The following is a 16,682-nucleotide window of genomic DNA, read 5'->3' as shown; positions in this document are numbered from 1 at the left end:
TTGGCTTGCAGCATAGTCAACTTTCTATATTCTTCGATGGACTGCCTGGAGGCTCTGGAGATTTACGGTATAAAGCGAAAGCAATAACGCATAGGCGCAAAAGTCCAAAACAAATCGCTTTCTGAATTTGCTACTAAGCACATTTTAGCTATATCTCTAAAGTCCGTGTTAACAGCGAAGCAGGTATAATATTATTGTCTCGATAATAGTAGATGATATCAATATTATCGCCCTCGTAACATTAAAAGTTACTAATATTATCGACCTTGAATATTACTAGGATAATAAATTTAGCATGCTCTCATATTATCACCATGATAATATTCTTGAATTGAGAATATTGAGGGTTTTAACATCGCTGCAGATTAATAGTGAATTTCCTCCCCTCTCCTTCCCTAGTAGAAAGCTATTCCGCAAACACAAATGAAGCAAGCTTAAGCAACCTTGCTTTTGACAGCGGGAATAGTGCTCAGAGAAAGTTGCAAATCGTCATCTGTGGCAGCCTCGCTCTGTGCTAATCTGATCTTCCTTCTGTGGAGTAGACTCGTTGCCTGTTGAGACAGTGGCTATTGAAACTATTCATGGCGAACATGGAACTGGATCAACAACCTTCAAACAGGCACTTATTTCAAGGTACTGTAGAGCCGCAATTTCCAGGTGCCACTGTTTTCGATAATCGTGGCCCTTCTGCGGGGGCACCGGTCTGCGACAAATGAATCCTAGCGCTTTGGCCAATGCCTCAGCCCATCCATGATTACGTATCATGGACTTCGGTAGAGTTTGAACAGCAAACCTTGGATCCCACACCTCGTATAAAAATAATCCCTGCCAGATTACGACTTGTGGATTAGTAACAAACCTGGATCGCAATCCATGGATAAAGATCTGTGTCCGAACATTATCTAAGGCCTGCCGTCGAACAACTTCGATCCCCAGATTATTTTTTGAGGTTTGAAATAATAAGACTAAGGACACTGGTTTCTACAGTAGGCCCTCTGCACGGTTTGCCGATCAGCGCCAAGGACTGTCTCCATGTGCATCCTTTTCCGGTTTTGCTGCCTACTCTACCGCACTACACCAAGTGTATACGCTCGTTCTCCGGGAGGCATTCTCAGAGCAGTTTGCTACCGGAGAGGGTTTTCCTATGTGTTGAACCAGAATATGCAGACTATCTCGTGTACGGGCTCATAAGCAGGTCCTTACAGAGGTATATTCATAGTTATACCATCCTATGAATTGAGCGGACTTAGAAAGCGCGACTTAGAAGTGCTCTTTCGAGACAGTAAGGATCTTGGGAGGTTCTTCTTGTGAGAAACTCCATAAAAGCAGAAGCTAGATAGGAGGTGGTACGAAATGTGAAACAGTTCATGATAAGGTATGCCTTTTAAGAACACCTTTTTAAACCTGGTTTGATCACAAGTGGAAGACTTTGTCCTACAAGGACTTCTTTTGGAGGCTCTTTAGCCCGCAGGCGCGGGATCTGTGGCATGGATGGATCGGAAGCTGTTACTGTAGAGATTGATTGCGTTCGCTCTCCCGCCAGGTGGGCCGAAAATCTGGAGACCAAAAGTCTCCAGGCATAACTGGCCAAGACAGATCACGGGACGCTTCAGCTAGTTGCCCCGCCTGGGCCGTTGTCCCCCCTGGCTTATTGAGCCGTGGCGGACCGAGAGCCAGCCGGCCGACTGGCTACCAACTGATTTCTCGAGAGGCTTGTGAATCGTCAAAGAAAGGACGGGCGTCAAAGGAAAGACAGGCGTCAGTGGGAAGACAGGCGTTAGTGGGATGACGGGACTTCGCGTCGAATGAAGGACTTGCGTCAGGACTAATGCATTGGGTGCGTGAACCCTGAAGCACTAGCGCCTTCAGCGCGGCGCTGGTTTCATATTACGCATCTCTATTGGACGACACTGGACGCCCCATTTCAGCGCTTCAGCACCCTGCCAGACAGACCTTCAGCCTCAGAAGGCCAGCAATCAAGTGTTGGAGATAAGATCAATGAAGCAAGTCCATCCAAGGAACAAGTCCATCCTAGGGACAAGGACATCCTAGAAACAAGTATATCTCTATCTCAGGATTTGGAATGGTCTGTAGACCTGCAGAGCCGTAACAATGTGGGCAGACGACTGTCTGGGTCTTGCACCCATGGTAGGCGCCAGTTGGCGGTCCTCCCTCCGTGGTGGTCGTACGACCGCCGCCCTGCGACCAGCCTGGTCTGAAGCACAGGGTCTGGTGTTCTTAGAGCTATGTCATTACGCCTCCGCACCCGATCCTGTTACGCTGGCCCTCTGCTCCCGATTTTACGACGCGGGTCACTAGTATCTGGGCCTACTACCTTGGGCCTCTGTTTCAACCCCTCCGGCCTTCTAGGTAACCAGACCGCGAGCGTATGTCTGATTGGGGCTTATGTGCCCGGTCAGATCTCCTGTATGAGCTGCAGGCCAGATTGGTCGTGTGGCTTGCGTCGTAGGGGCTACCCTGTCCCGATCTATAGACCAGGGAGGCTTAATATGTATCACACAGGACGAGAATGCATGATGCCAGCTTCATAGAACCATATATACTACGGATTTTTAAGGACCCCATAACTAATATCCAGATTCAGATTCCTGTACAATACCTAGGCTCCCCGAACCAGTAATTTTTATGTCGATATATCTGAAGACAATCCAATCTGAAAAGCCAAGATATCCAGCTTGACGCCTCGCGGGCCTGCATATCTCACTGCAGAACCAGATAGTTTCGCAGCAAAATAACAGACGTTCATACATAAAATGGAATTCTATTTGCGGACTATTGCTTATTTGGCCTATCTCTCCTCCTTCGAAGCCTGATCGTCGAACGGTGGCAACCATCCAATCGGTTTTAGAACACTAATTCCATCAGTGCCGTGGCCAGTGCCGTGGCCAGTGCCGTGACCCTAGTCAGGCTCGTCGGCCCTAGTGAGTGCCGTGGTCCTAGTGAGTGCCGTGGTCCTAGTGAGTGCCGTGACCCTAGCCAGTGCCGTGGCCCTAGTGAGTGCCGTCGCCCTAGCCAGTGCTGTGACCCTAATCAGGGTCGTCGCCCTAGTGAGTGCCGTGGTCCTAGTGAGTGCCGTGACCCTAGCCAGTGCCGTGGCCCTAGTGAGTGCCGTCGCCCTAGCCAGTGCCGTGACCCTAACCAGGGTCGTCGCCCTAGCCAGTGCCGTGACCCTAGTCAGGGTCGTCGCCCTAGTGAGTGAGGTGGCCCTAGTAGGAGTAGCGGGCCGGGCCACAGTATGGCTCGATCCTTATGATTTTGTAGGATCTCGACACATTCCGAGCTCCGAAAAAGAACTCACAGTACAGTACTTTCCATCCATGAGCAATGGAGAGTTTGGGCGACCGTTCCTTATACATATGTTAAGTCCAAACTTCGTCTTCAGCACCACAGTTCCACATAGTTATTCTTTCCAATACGCCTTTTGATGCCGTGCCCCGCCTGTTGTTAGACTGTTCAACATAGTAGGACGGATTAATTACTGTTGAATTTTGGATCGTACTCACGACGACTCACAAGTACGGATGGGTGATATCTAGCTGAGGTCAGCTGCTCACGCCTCCCGACATCTATATTTTCTAGGTCCGCCCCCATAAGGTTCTGGAACGGTCTTCACTCATGGAGGGGTTCATCCCCCACATTCCGCTACCTCGACTCGCCTTGTCAGTTTTGAGAGTAACCAAGTCGGGGAGAGTGGTGATTCTTGCGCTAGTCCTGCGTTCATCAGTGGTCCCATCGCAGGGTGAAAGTCGCCAAATCCTGAGCACGTGGTTACGGTTTAGTATGTTACAGTACCCTGTTGGTGTAAATACACTCGAGAAAGCAAGAATGGGTGGGAGAGGGCAATTCTTGCAGGACAGCATGGATTATCTATTTGAGCCTGGGAAGATGGACGGCGAACTAGTTGAGAAGTGACGAAGCCGATAGTCCAGGATGGCGGAGATGATGGTCAGGGCTAGGCGGACGCCGACCAACTGTTGTACTCGGTAGCTTAGTCTGGAGGATGTTCTTGGTCCTAAGGGTGCGGCCTCGTTACAGACCATGATTCCCATCGGGTGAGCTAAGACCTAATGGAGCCTGATGCCAGGCGACTTGATACTGTAAGGTCTTATTGGGATGAGTGTTAATTGCAGGACAATCACTCTGGAGCCTGAATCTAGAGATCTTTGGTAGCAATCGCCTCATTCGCTTCTGGCTGGCCAACTTGCTAAGGTGGAAAAGGATGAATATCGTGACTGGGGGAGGGGCACGCAGGAATAACGGTGTGAAGCCTTACATCTCTCTTGTATTGATGTTAACTTGACCTGTGGCTATCAGGGTCTTGATCTGTTCATATCCGTTCCAGGCAGCTGCAGCTAGGGTGTCCAGTCGCTATACCTCCCACCATTTCAATGAAGAACACTTAAGCAAATCGCTGCCTGTGAATCGATTCTGATGATTTGAGTCGCTATTTTTAACCTCCGTTAATCTTTTCCCCTCCAGAAGATTTTAACTTCGTTCAGAATCACAAAAAGCCCCGTATAGAGTACATAATTAGGGGAGCCGCAAGATAACGAGCGAAAGCAAGCAGTCAGTCAGCAACGCTGAACCCGCTGAACCCAAGATAACTAACTAACTCTTCAGCGAGTCCATTACCCCCCAAATTAGCGGAGAGGGCCTTGCGGAGAGGGAGAAATTAGTTGCCCAACTTTTCCCCTCCTTAAGGTGGGAGTCCAGAAAGTGGGCGATGGCTTTGACCCTGAAGGAGTGGGACCAATAAGTCAGTCACTGGTGAAGGCACATGTGGGCCGTTCTTGCGGTTCAAGTGTTCAACCAATATTTTATTTCGAGACTTGCGCTTTTTTGAGGAGCGTCAAGACCGTCCCAGCTCTGCCTGTGATTGATGAACCCATTGCTTCCAACAGATGTTGAACACCTTTGATGACAGGAGTAGTTCTTTACCAACCCCGCTTTTTGCTTGAATGGCTTTCTAAGGCTTCAAGAAAAACACCCTTCTTTTTGCCCTTTTCCTTTCTCTCAAAAGCTGGGCTTCTCTGAAATCTGTTGCGTCGAACACACTGGAACCACAAGAATGAACCGCAAGAACACTCACATGGTCGCCTGGCGCTAAGTTTAGCTAACTTAATCGCCATGCCTCACAACGGGTGACTCATTGGTCCCACCCCTGTCAGGGTCAAAGCTATCGCCCACTTTCCGAGAGACTTCGCCTTTCTCTTCGAAATTCTTTCTTCCAACGTACTCGGGGGATTTTTAGAGAGAACATATTACTGTACTTGGAAATCTAATTTGATTTCGTATGGAATAGATTCCGTACACGAAGCTCTATACTACACTGTAGACTAATTATCTATACTAGCATCGATTTACAATAAAATAAAGCTCACTTGCGTAGATCGCCCTCGCAGACAAATATCTTGCCACCCTTGCCCAAACCCACTTTCCTCTTGGCCTGGAATGCGGCCAATGAATTTGATTTCCCACCGCATCTTACGAGACATCTTGGCTTTCTCTATTCAAGGATCATATTTCGCGGCCAGCTCTTGCCAGGTTACCTTTAATGGTACAGGGTAGTAAACTGCCTAAGCACCGTTAGCATAGCAAGGCAGCTTTGGAGATGATACTTACCAAGTCTTGTGGTGACGGATGCCACCGATCATCCGAGTTGAACATAACAATCTGGCCATTATTTCTCAGCCGAACCGTCAATGAGACATCCGCGTCACATTCTTGACAGAACTCAAACGCTTTGCGGAACAAGGTGTCTCCTCGTCGTTTATATTGTTGACGCTTTGCCTTTTTTTGATTAGACATGCGGCGACGGATTCTTCTTGGGGTAGAGGATTTCGCCATGAGGAAACCGTTTAAAGTTCTTAATGATGAACTCGGCAGTAGAAGGCACGTATCTTTGATCCCTTAGTCCAGGGAAACATGGGTCCTTATATATATTGTTGTACTCACCCCAGAGGGTGAGCAAATCACCCCCGAAAGTGAGTGTTGGTTGATGAACTTATATTGATATAATGTTGAATTTATATCTGACTTGAAGAGTTATATTCTACAGGAGCGAGTTCCATTATAGTTATCTATCTGTTCCCAAACCATGCCATAAGGTTCAGCCACCGCAATGCCTAACATATTAAAAGACGGGGAGAAGGGGCAGCGTTCCACCTTTTATATAAGCGGCCGAGATCTGTGGTGAACAGCTGCCAACGGGCCGGACCGCGAGTTATTCCGTGATCCAGGCCGCTTCGCGCACGCGCGCGCGCGACTGAGTGAGAAGGGGTGAGTCGCTCACCCTAACAGGGTGAGCGACTCACCCCTGGGAACCTTGAATACCCACAATTTGGCCTTCTGAGATCGGGAACTGGCGCGTGACTTGAAACGCCGGTTCTGGCCAAGTCTTGCTGCCTATCAGTCCCCACCCAGGCCAAACACGGGTTGTCAATTGGTCGAATGTATTCCAAATATTAAGGCGTGACAGGAAGTAGTCCACAGGTCGCGATGGCACGATAAATCTTTACGAATTTCGGGGCAGAGCTTGCGATAGACGAAGACACAATGAGGTCGATCGCACGCGAAGTGGAAGACTCAGTAACATTGGGGTGGTCGGCAGGCCAGACGGGCCGCAACCATGTAGGCGGACGATTGAATACTGTAAGGTCGCTGCAAACCCAAACAGTTTCGCAGGGAGGTTGAAAGTAGCTTAGTCCTCGTCTCCAGTCCTAGGTGGTCTTCAGTCATAGATGGTCTCCAGTCCTAGGTGGTCTTCAGTCATAGATGGTCTCCAGTCATAGATGGTCTCCAGTCAGAGATGGTCTGCAGTCTTAGATGGTCTGCAGTCATAGATGGTCTGCAGTCTTAAGTCACACATGATCTTTTTTTCCTGCGATGAGACCCAGCGAGAAAGCCTTAATTTCTCCAGGAATCAAGACTTGCTAAGATTAGATGTACAGTAGGATTTCCGTAGACAGGGCCTGTGGGTCTGGGTTTCGTCCGTCCATTATACCGCCAGCACTCACCTAGGAAGCAATGAATGTGTCCAGGCGGCGAGTATAAATAGGCAGTGGCGCTAATTAGAGTGCTTACTAACCACTCTGATTGCCCACGACCAACCACTTTTAGAGAGTTTATCCAACACTGCTATGTTCTTCCGTGACGGCCGAAGATAATGACTCGAATAAGCGGGCCAAGCAGCTCCAACCCGGATAAAGGATAATCTATAATACATCATCTCTATCCTTTTTCTACAGCGTATTGTAGGAACGGCTGGGGTAGTCGTCAGAGCGGCGGTGTTCCTAGAAGTGCCATCATCGTTCCTAGGAACCTATACACGGTTCCCTAGAGCTTATTTTCTTTTACAACATGTAGTTTCTGAGAGCACGGCGAAGGTTAGCTAGGAGATTAGCTCAGATTTCTATTAGCATACTATTAAGCTCATTGACGGCCCATCTGTACACGTTTAGAATTATCACCGCTAGTAAAAATAGCATAGAAACCACAAAATCTAACTATTACTAAATATAGGGTGGGTTCCTAGAAGTGATTAGCTTATAAACATTAGGACTCTTGGGATCTATCAGACCATTCTTAAGAGTGATATCCTCGATCCTAGGAACATAATGGTTATTCAAGGAAACACTAGGGCCCCTGGAACCATGGCGTTAGTTCTCGGGAGCAATAGGCCTATACTTAGTAGCTCCGCTTCTACAGGCCTCTATAAGCTGTTATTTACTTAAAGGTGGATAGAAGTCTTGGTATATAATTTGTGATGTTAAGAGTATTTATCCCAATCTATTAAGTTAATTAGCTGAATAAGAGTCCCGAAGGTTTCAGATCTTAGAGGCTACTTCTAGCCAATCATAACCTCCTCTACCTTTTAATAATAATTGGACATATACTACTCCTTTCTCCACATAGGAGTAGCAAAAGAGGGTCCATATAAATTCAGGCACTCAGCCATTCAATCACCGTTCTAACCCGTGTGGATAGTTATTGGATTTTATCCTATTATTAGACTCGGGCCACATTTCATCCCTCTAAATCATATACATACTCTATGTAGATTCGATGTTGCCTTTAGATGTCTCTAACTCTTGGCGGCCTTGCTAGCTATTACGCGATCGTAGAATATCCTTGGTTGTTTTCTGAATAGGCGTAGGATAGTACTTTTCCTATAGGGGATTAGTATCTTGCACCGCCCACTAGAAATGAATCCTACTAATTGTGACTCAAAGGAGGACCAAAACCCACTCGGATCAGCTAAAAAGGTATACACCCAACCAGAACCCCTCAATCAGATGTCTAGATAAACATCCACTTCGTATAACTTGCTATACTCGTAGGCCTTTTTAATGATACCTTCCCTTTATTGTTCCCTTATTTACTAGAATACCTTCCTTAAAGGGGCTCCCTTTTTCTTGTTCTTATGGAGAGGGGTCTCTAATACTATATTACGAATACTATTAGAAATGCAGCCAGATAATATAGAGAATCACAAATATTTCTTCATTTATGTTATCACCCAAAGCAGGGTTCTAGTTAAGGATGGCTTAGATATATAAGTTAGGAGAGCCATCAGATCATACCAAAATCGTGTTCTTCAGCAGAGAGATAATCTATGGGAGTTCAACACCATCAACTATCTAAGGACCTCAGGCTTTGCCCATCCCTTATCGAGTTGACCGTTCACCTCATGTTGACCAGCAAGATTTGCCTGGTCAACTCGCAAAGAGATGCCTGGTGATCCACAAATGAAATAGCCTGCGCCGTTTGGTTACGTTATAAACCAGTGGATCACGTTGACCACCACATAACCAGCTGGGCAACAGGCTCATGGGAACCAATAAAAACGCCCCACATGTGAAACTACAAATAAAAAGTCCTGGTTGAACAGTCAAAGGACAAGAAGCATTGCCCTCATCTGGTTAATGACCTGGGCAGACGAAGTGGGGGACCAGAAGGAGAGGGAAGCGTAAAGACAATCTTAAACACGCCTAAGCTTGCGATCCAAGCAGCCAAATTCATGCTACGCACAGGGCTCCTTGGGCAATTTGGAGCTGTACGCAGGGAGCAAATAGACGAGGCGGAGTACTGAAGTCATTGGGTACGTAGAAGACAATAGAGGGTTTGGGGAACCCTGGACAGCTGTCTAAGCGGAGCCAAACCCTCAAGATGTTGACAATTGTGGGTGGATACAGGTATTATCAACCGCCCCGACCATTCTTAGTGGTGGGGCTTTTCCCGTATAGCCATAGATATTATTGGCTGGGACGGTGTATGAATTAATCCGAATCCGAATCCGAATCCTAGGAAATTGCCGCGTCATCAGTAGGCGGTCAGGTAGGCGTCGCCCTGTGTCAGCAATGAGTTTTGACCGCCTGTTGATGGTCGCGATCGAGTTCTGGGAAGCCAACGCGACTGCTAGTGATTAAACTCCTTGACTAACTGCTGAATCCATGTCCAAGGACATTGACACACCGTGCGCACTACGTCTTATCTTCCTGTCTCCCACGTGCAGTCATGAAGCTCAACAAGTCTACAAAGCTTAATCCAGAGGCTCACTTGATATATGCGCTTCGCCTGTGCACCAAACTACTCGCCAAACATCCAGATCTAAGACTCAGCAACAGAGTTATTAACATTCTTAATGAGATAGATAACCTATGCAACGACAATCGCCAAGGCGGGTTAGCGAATCGCAAGCGAAAACAGAAAGATCCTGCTTACCGGCCTACAAAATCGTTTAAACGCGTACGCATGGCGCCCGCAGCTCAACGTGTTGAGTTGGATGCTTCTCGCGACCCGACAAACTTTTGCAATAATACCTCTGGCGATAGAACCTGTCCTGAAACCTTTCCACAAACCTCTGGCGGAACCTCTGACTGCCCTGCAACATCCCGTGAGGATACCTCTCATGCTACCGATGCGACAATCGGTCCCTCTAGAACTTCGCCTGAAACGTTCGGTCATCCATCAACAAACAACCATCCAGCCTCACATGGCGCATTCAGTCACCCACAAGAACCCGCAAGTGAACCCTCTTGCGATGTGATAATTCAGTCGCAGGCAACCTCTCTGGAGGCCTCGAACCCCTCCCGAGAAGACAACTGCGAGACCTCTCGCGAGCAAGCAGCTGTTTTCCACGCAGTCTCTCGAGAATCAATGGTCGCCCCACAAGAATCTGCTCGCGAAACTTCCTTCAACTCACTAACACGCTCTCGTGAATCCTCCCACGACGCCTCAACAGACGATGAGAATACCTCTTGCGCTCACCCAATTACGGTAGCAATGGCGATTGATATAATCCATCAGTTCAGCCAGGAGCTTTACGAAACGCCCCAGCATATTTATGCAGAGATAGTACGATCGGTTCAGGAGGACCTTCAAATTCAATGGTCTGATGACAGATCGTGGAGGGATACTATTGAGAAGTCTTTTTTCAAGGCTCATAGATATGTGATCTTCAACCTTCTTGAGTACATTGGGGCTTCGGATTGGTTTGATAAGCAGGTATCAATAGCCCAAGAGTCCTTCCTCACAAAGAAGCGTCAGCCGATCAAAACTAGTACTGCTGCTGGCAAGGTCCTGGATAACATCTGGGAGCGATGCAGTCCACGCCTGAATAATGTCTCAAGCAAGTTACAAAAAGCTCAGCGTCAGCGTATATGGCTCCAACTTCACAGGGGAAGGGAGCTGCGTAGCAGACTTGCTAAGCGTCTCGGCCTCGGAATTCTTTTTAGTCCAAGAATTTGGTAGGTAATCGGTCTTTCTGATTATATCAGACTGCTAATAAAAAACAGGGACCTCCTTAAATTGCCTTGCGATAAACTTGACAGCACAATCAATCTTATTCTTGCAGTCCCCGAGCAGATGACACTGCTTAAACTCCTGAGCAAACAACTGGAGTACTTGGTCAATACTGGGTCTACAGATCTCCAAATCTTTTGCAATGGCCTAAAAGAGCACCATCTCGTACCAGAGCAGGAAATTAAGGACTTACTGGTAACCCTGCTAACAGACAAGGAGAACGGTTAGTACGCTTTCCCTAGACATTATACCTTACCTAAGTTTATTTCAGACGCACAGACACAAACCGAGAACATAGAAAGTTTGCATGACAGCAGCCAGGCAGGCCTAGCATCAAGGGACCATGTTGTTGCACCCCAGAGCCAATTCCCACAGGCAATTGAACCCGACTTCAAGGTTTTCAAAGACAACTCAACTATCATGTAAGCATAGGTCTGACTATCTCTTTTCTTAGCTAACTTATTCTAGCGGGTTCGAATTTGAGAACGTCACCATTATATCAGAGGACATCTCTGATGTGGACCAGAATCTCAGGACTATGCAAGAAAATACCGCAGCTGCCAAAGAAAACATACCACATGTTAGCAGGAAAATTCACTGGCTCACAATTACTCATATCAGGCTGTTCTGTCTCTATCTGAGACTTTACCTCTCGCGAAGAGACCGTTCTGGAGAGATTTATTTCTTCTGCCCTCTTACAGTGAACGCGCTTGAGGAAGGCTGGGAATTAATTCTTGACTCCGAAGGCCCGGAGAGTGATAAGAACCATATTCTCGCCGCGCATTACCTCGTTTTTCCTATCGTGACTAATGAAAACGATCATTGGTTTACAGTTATCGTGTCAAGCCCCGGTGGGCTTGCCAGTGGGCAGACGCCTACGGTGTATATTCTGGACTCTTCCTGGTTTGAGTGGAAGAAGAAGCTCTACCAGCCTATAAAACAGGTTATTATTGGAGCTATGAGTAGTATAAACGCAACCCAGAGGGGCACGATTCGGTTTTATGAAGCCACAGAAGGGACGATTCCCCAACAGTCTAAGCAGTTGTGCGGCTACTACCTGATGTTATACTTGGAGCTTCTGGCCGCTGATCCGGATGCTCTACTAACAAGGGTGAGGGATTTCAACACCGCTAAAACCAGGATGGATTATCTATTTGAGCCTGGGAAGATGGACGGCGAACTAGTTGAGCGATTTGCGGAGCTGATCAAAGAGTTCCAGCATGCTGAACAGAAGCAGGGCCGCCTGGTTACCGAATCTGGTCGTCCGATGTTTGATGGTGATCTAGGGTACCTGGCACGCGGTGTGAGCTTAGCTTGATCAGGAGTTCGTTCCATAGTTATATCAAGCGAGTTACCTATGAAAGCATTGAATGTGGCGAATCAACTTCCTTGCTTGGTCTCAAGCGCTTTGATACTTGGTTGGAGTAGGTGGAGTCTAAGCAAGAGTTTCTAGACTTTGTCTTCATGGCCGGACCATATTAGTGCTTGAACAAGGCCCAACTTATATACAGGACATAGTATCAGATTTATGTATGAGCAAAGGACCATAATATAGCGATGTTAGAGCGTGACTCTACGCATGAAATAATTTTGAAAAAGGCTCATTCCTTGATCCTGTAAGCTTATCTATGACGAAATTAATAATGGCGGCCTGGCAGGCGCAAAGCACGATGATGGCCCACAGAGCGGCCTCGCGTTTCTTGCAACCCCGCCGCCGAAAACGCAGCGCAAAGCCATCTACGGCATTGCAGATTCACAGCTCACAGAGGCTGAAAGGCGCCCCGGAGTTCATTTGCTGCTTGTGTTGTCTGAGCCGTCGTGAAATATAGCCTTGTCTTACCCTCCATATCCTTTTCCGGATTTACATCGTGTACTGGCTTCCTAGTTCTTACTTGGATGTCTAATAATTCACCAATAAGCATTTGGTTTACAATGGTAATCGAAAAGGCGAAGCTATGCTGAGAAATGCGTAGCCGGTCAGCCACTCCACCACTGGGACCCTGCGCTCCTAGAGGGGGATTAGAGAGAGAAAGAAGTCGAAATCAACCAGGGCTGGTCAGCGCCAGTCATGAGACTCAGGTCGGAGCACGGTAAGATAACCCATATTTAGTTGAACCTCTTAAGATTACGCCCGCCCGCGTGATGCGAAACTGTGCTGGAGTGTGCGAATTGAGGCTCAATCAGAAGCAAAGCCAGCCTATCATTGGCCTATCTGTAAGAACGGAAAAAATCAGGCATCGAAATGGCAGAATGGGGCGCATGGCAGCTACTTCGAAGGTTGCACGACCATAAATGTGGACGGCGAGGCTACCAAAACGAGGATGTTTAAAAGCACGAGTGTTCACATACAGTGCTATATCTCTGGCAATTTCTCTACCTTTCTTTCAGACATATAAGCTCCACCAGCCATTCTATGGAGCTTATAAAGTGTGGTCTTGGTAGGAGGAAGGGCGAGAGGCCCCTCCCCACCTTTCCCGTAATCGAGAAACGTCCAGCTGGTATGTTTCTATAAGCGCTAAAGTTTCTCTATGCTGACGATATTGTACTATAGTTCATGAAACAAGTTTGTATGATGAGAATTGTTTCAGCTCAACTCGTCATAAACGTTTCCCTCCGGCCAACAAAAATCAACCAACTTTCGTTCTGGAGCCTCAGTTCACAGCACTACGACCTCAGGCCGATATCTTGCTACCAGATCTGGCAGGACCAGCCTTATCCAGTGGCCTTGCCAGTCCCTTATGCAAGAGATGTGGAAATCCAACAATCCTCAAAGATGCCAAACTGTGGAATCAAAACGGGAACAGTGGACGACCTTTTTACTCGTGTGGAAAATGCGGGAAATTCCGTAGCTGGGCAGATGGAAAAGGAATCTCCGATCAGAATCCACGTTGCCTGTGTGACAAACCCAGCAGGCGGGGGCAAAGCAGCAGAGAAAAGCAGCGCAGAGGATTCTTTAATTGTGCTACAGGTGACTGTACCTTTTTTGTGGAAGCGCTTGTCGAGGTTCCTGTCCCTTCTATGCCTGAGCTTCAGGATGGAGCATGACTATAGTAAAATTCTCCTCGCCGGTTGATACTCTATTTAGGGAGTTTACCTCTAGTACAGTATATCTCGGGAAAGCCTCGCGGTCTACGGCCCATGTCTTACTTAATACAAGTAACTTGCAGCAGTATCCTTCCTATGTCTATATTTCACCGCTAGCTCTCTCCACGTTACTCTCAAAGGTATAGTGTAAGTAGTGAAGTAGCTTTACACAATAATCTTAGCAAGGCAACTTTAGAGATAATATTCAATCAGTCCTACAGAGAAGGAAGCCATCTGCCAAGTAAACCAAGTAGATCTGGTGCTATGTATAAATTGTATTTAGTTAAATACATAAGCTTAGAGATTGACGATGCCCGAGCAGGAATAGAATACATTATACTATGTTTCCGTCCAAAGACACGCTTTGGGATAGTGGGCGTTTAGCAGGCAAGGCAAAGGCAAAGACAAAGAAAGGATGCCCCAGGGCAGCGAAGGGGCATCCTTTCTTTGCCCTGGGGCATTCCTGCTTTCCCGAGGTAATCTAACTGAAAACTGAAAGTATGTCCCTACAGTACTTGTTCACTTGTCTTTGAATTGCCTTTCCTTGCGACCCCCCAACCGGGAAGTTTCATTGAACTCATTATGTACAGAGATATCAACAAGAGCAAGGCCTCAACTCGGCAGTGATCCAAACAAAACCGTTATCCTATCTTAGAATAGGAAAAGAATTATGAAAAAAATCTCTGCACCACAGACAAAATTAAGCTATTTAGCCGAAGAATCCACACATTTAGGCTGCTCAGAACTTGATGCTGACAAAGTTTGGCATCTTAAGCTACTAAATTCCTTGTCAGTTACTTGACTTGGTGTTGGATAATATGATGCCTAGACAAATTAGCTCTAGGACTGGACGCACGCCCAAGAAGTATACCAATTGTAGCCCCACAAATGCCCAAAATCCTGAGGAATCAGCCGAAAAGATGTGTACTCGGCCAGTCTCCCGGATACGTATGCCCAAGCAGACATCGGCGCCGCACATGTTGCTGTACTCAAAAGATTTCCTCATAAGACAATGTTTGCGACGGTCACGCTTCTGGCGAATCAACTTCTTGCTTGCTCTTAAGCGCTTTGATACTTTCTGGTTAACTGCATCCATGTTATTTGGAGGAGGTAGAGTAAGAGTCTCTTGAGTCTTCATGGACCACATCAGTGCTTGAATGAAAGGCCAAACTTATTATATACGGGACACAACAAATTCACAAATGCGCAAAGGACCATAATATAATAATGCTAGCGCCAATGGATACGTGCATCAAGACTATTGGACTCAAGCGCCCCAACAACTTGGGGCGCTCAAGGCCTTGCTCGGGTCCCTACCTGACCGTGGCTGGACGAATGTGCTACAGGATACGGTCGGCATGTGCCCTTGAACTGGGGATATACAATGGGCTACTGTAAAAGGGAGGATGGGCGAGAGCCAAAAATAGCTCCCGTCTGCTACGACCGCGACCGCGGTGAGAGCGACTCGCTGGTGTTGAACGAAATGCAACAAAGAGCTTTTTAGAGACCTTAGCGCCAGGAGCCAAAATCGTGGCCCTTGCAAGGAGGAAAGCACCTGGCCGTGGCAATGCACACACGTGATGCCAAGACGGGGGGCCAGGAAGATGAGAATAGAAACGGTGATATCCGGCGTTTGAACCGTCACATTGTTAAATGGGATTTAGGGATTATTACCCAGTCCATAGCCTGGAGTGATTGGTATGCAGATTCCCAGGCGAAGGGATAAAACTCGCTGAGCTTGTCTCGCTGGGAAACCCCAGTGAGCTTCGAAGGGGAAATCCTGTGATTGAACTGGTACATGTCTAGCCAGAGAGCTAGGTGGGGGAGCCTCTTCGGAGGAGAGAAGTGTGATTGGACTAAATATTCAAGATAAAAATTCTACTTGACTTAGTATAAACGTGAGGGTTAGGTAAGCTGATCTCGCAAAGTTAGCGAGCATCTTGAAGCATGACATTTCGATAGATCTATTTAGGGGGCGATGATACTCCTCTCTTAGTTTGGGGTTGAGAAAGCCCAACCTAACATAGCATATTTCAACATGTCTCGAACATTCTCGTCAATTCAGCATACTCTACAATATGGACACATTATTTGCTTATAGCACACCGATAGTATAATTCTAGAGCGCTCTATTAATGAAACCCCTTTGTGCATAATCTGCTGACCGATGCAGAAGATATTGGTCCTCGTGAGGAGCTTCTCTGATAAGCTCTTCCATGGGCCCAATGGTCTTCAGTGCCTTGACTGAAACCCTCCATAGCAAGCGTGGCTGTGATGCATCCGACTCGCTGAACAGCTCCCAGTGAAGCCGAACATTAGCGAGATCACCAATCCGCGAAACTCGCATCTGATTTAGGGTCCCAGTGACCTGAGAATAATCCAGCCAGAGATTTTCTCGGGGACCAGGGATCCCCCACTTTGGCTCGAACTCTGGAGTAAATCGGATTTTCCCCGAAAACGCCCCAAGAAAGTCACCTTCATGCACTGGAATGATAGAACGCACAGAAAGGACTTGGTCATCATCACTGGGTGCAAGAAGCATGAAGATAGACTTGTCTCTTTCGTCTTGCAAAATTGACCTGCCGCCGAATGCAACACCCAGGTTGTCGGGCGGGACCGCTATAGCCCCATTCTCCAGCGCGAAGCTAGCTTCCTCATCAGCGGAGAACCATGCATTGCTGGCATCATTCCATGATTGTTCTGGAACGGTGAGTCTTGCAGCCACGGGTGGAATTCGCAAGCATGATCTGCGCGCAATGTCACCTTTCATAAAG

General features: G+C 47.3%; 4 protein-coding genes across 4 annotated transcripts; 3 read left to right on the top strand and 1 right to left on the bottom strand.

The window, feature by feature from the left end:
* Positions 1 to 5,531: 5,531 nt before the first annotated feature.
* BJX68DRAFT_259945 (uncharacterized protein) lies at positions 5,532 to 5,868 on the bottom strand (the record flags this gene model as incomplete). Its single annotated transcript, XM_071043791.1, has 2 exons — positions 5,532 to 5,597; positions 5,644 to 5,868. 2 exons carry the CDS (start codon positions 5,866 to 5,868, stop codon positions 5,532 to 5,534), a joined length of 291 nt encoding a protein of 96 aa, XP_070892042.1.
* A 3,516-nt stretch (positions 5,869 to 9,384) lies between these two features.
* Positions 9,385 to 11,279, top strand: BJX68DRAFT_37115 (uncharacterized protein). The gene has a single exon (XM_071049043.1). The coding sequence runs from the start codon at positions 9,538 to 9,540 to the stop codon at positions 10,771 to 10,773; it is 1,236 nt and encodes a 411-aa protein (XP_070892041.1). The 5' UTR covers positions 9,385 to 9,537; the 3' UTR covers positions 10,774 to 11,279.
* On the top strand, positions 11,219 to 12,394 carry BJX68DRAFT_37113 (uncharacterized protein). The gene is made up of 2 exons (XM_071049042.1): positions 11,219 to 11,246; positions 11,309 to 12,394. Exon 2 carries the CDS (start codon positions 11,363 to 11,365, stop codon positions 12,140 to 12,142), a length of 780 nt encoding a protein of 259 aa, XP_070892040.1. The 5' UTR covers positions 11,219 to 11,246; positions 11,309 to 11,362; the 3' UTR covers positions 12,143 to 12,394.
* A 719-nt stretch (positions 12,395 to 13,113) lies between these two features.
* Positions 13,114 to 13,993, top strand: BJX68DRAFT_250751 (uncharacterized protein). Its single transcript, XM_071042303.1, has 2 exons — positions 13,114 to 13,322; positions 13,376 to 13,993. The coding sequence occupies exons 1-2, from the start codon at positions 13,238 to 13,240 to the stop codon at positions 13,867 to 13,869; spliced, it is 579 nt and encodes a 192-aa protein (XP_070892039.1). The 5' UTR covers positions 13,114 to 13,237; the 3' UTR covers positions 13,870 to 13,993.
* The last annotated feature ends 2,689 nt before the right edge of the window (positions 13,994 to 16,682 follow it).

This window comes from Aspergillus pseudodeflectus (assembly GCF_044049435.1).
Source record: "Aspergillus pseudodeflectus strain CBS 756.74 chromosome Unknown BJX68scaffold_118, whole genome shotgun sequence".
Taxonomy (NCBI): Eukaryota; Fungi; Ascomycota; class Eurotiomycetes; order Eurotiales; family Aspergillaceae; genus Aspergillus; species Aspergillus pseudodeflectus.
The sequence above is the reverse complement of the archived record's forward strand: the minus strand, read 5'-3'. Positions and strand labels throughout refer to the sequence as shown.

Bases quoted from the DNA above. Each gene is read 5' to 3' on its own strand.
- BJX68DRAFT_250751 (XM_071042303.1), top strand. From the start codon at position 13,238: ATGGAGCTTATAAAGTGTGGTCTTGGTAGGAGGAAGGGCGAGAGGCCC. The intron at 13,323-13,375 runs GTATGTTTCTAT...ATTGTACTATAG, and splicing joins AATCGAGAAACGTCCAGCTG to TTCATGAAACAAGTTTGTAT.
- BJX68DRAFT_37115 (XM_071049043.1), top strand. From the start codon at position 9,538: ATGAAGCTCAACAAGTCTACAAAGCTTAATCCAGAGGCTCACTTGATA.
- BJX68DRAFT_37113 (XM_071049042.1), top strand. From the start codon at position 11,363: ATGCAAGAAAATACCGCAGCTGCCAAAGAAAACATACCACATGTTAGC.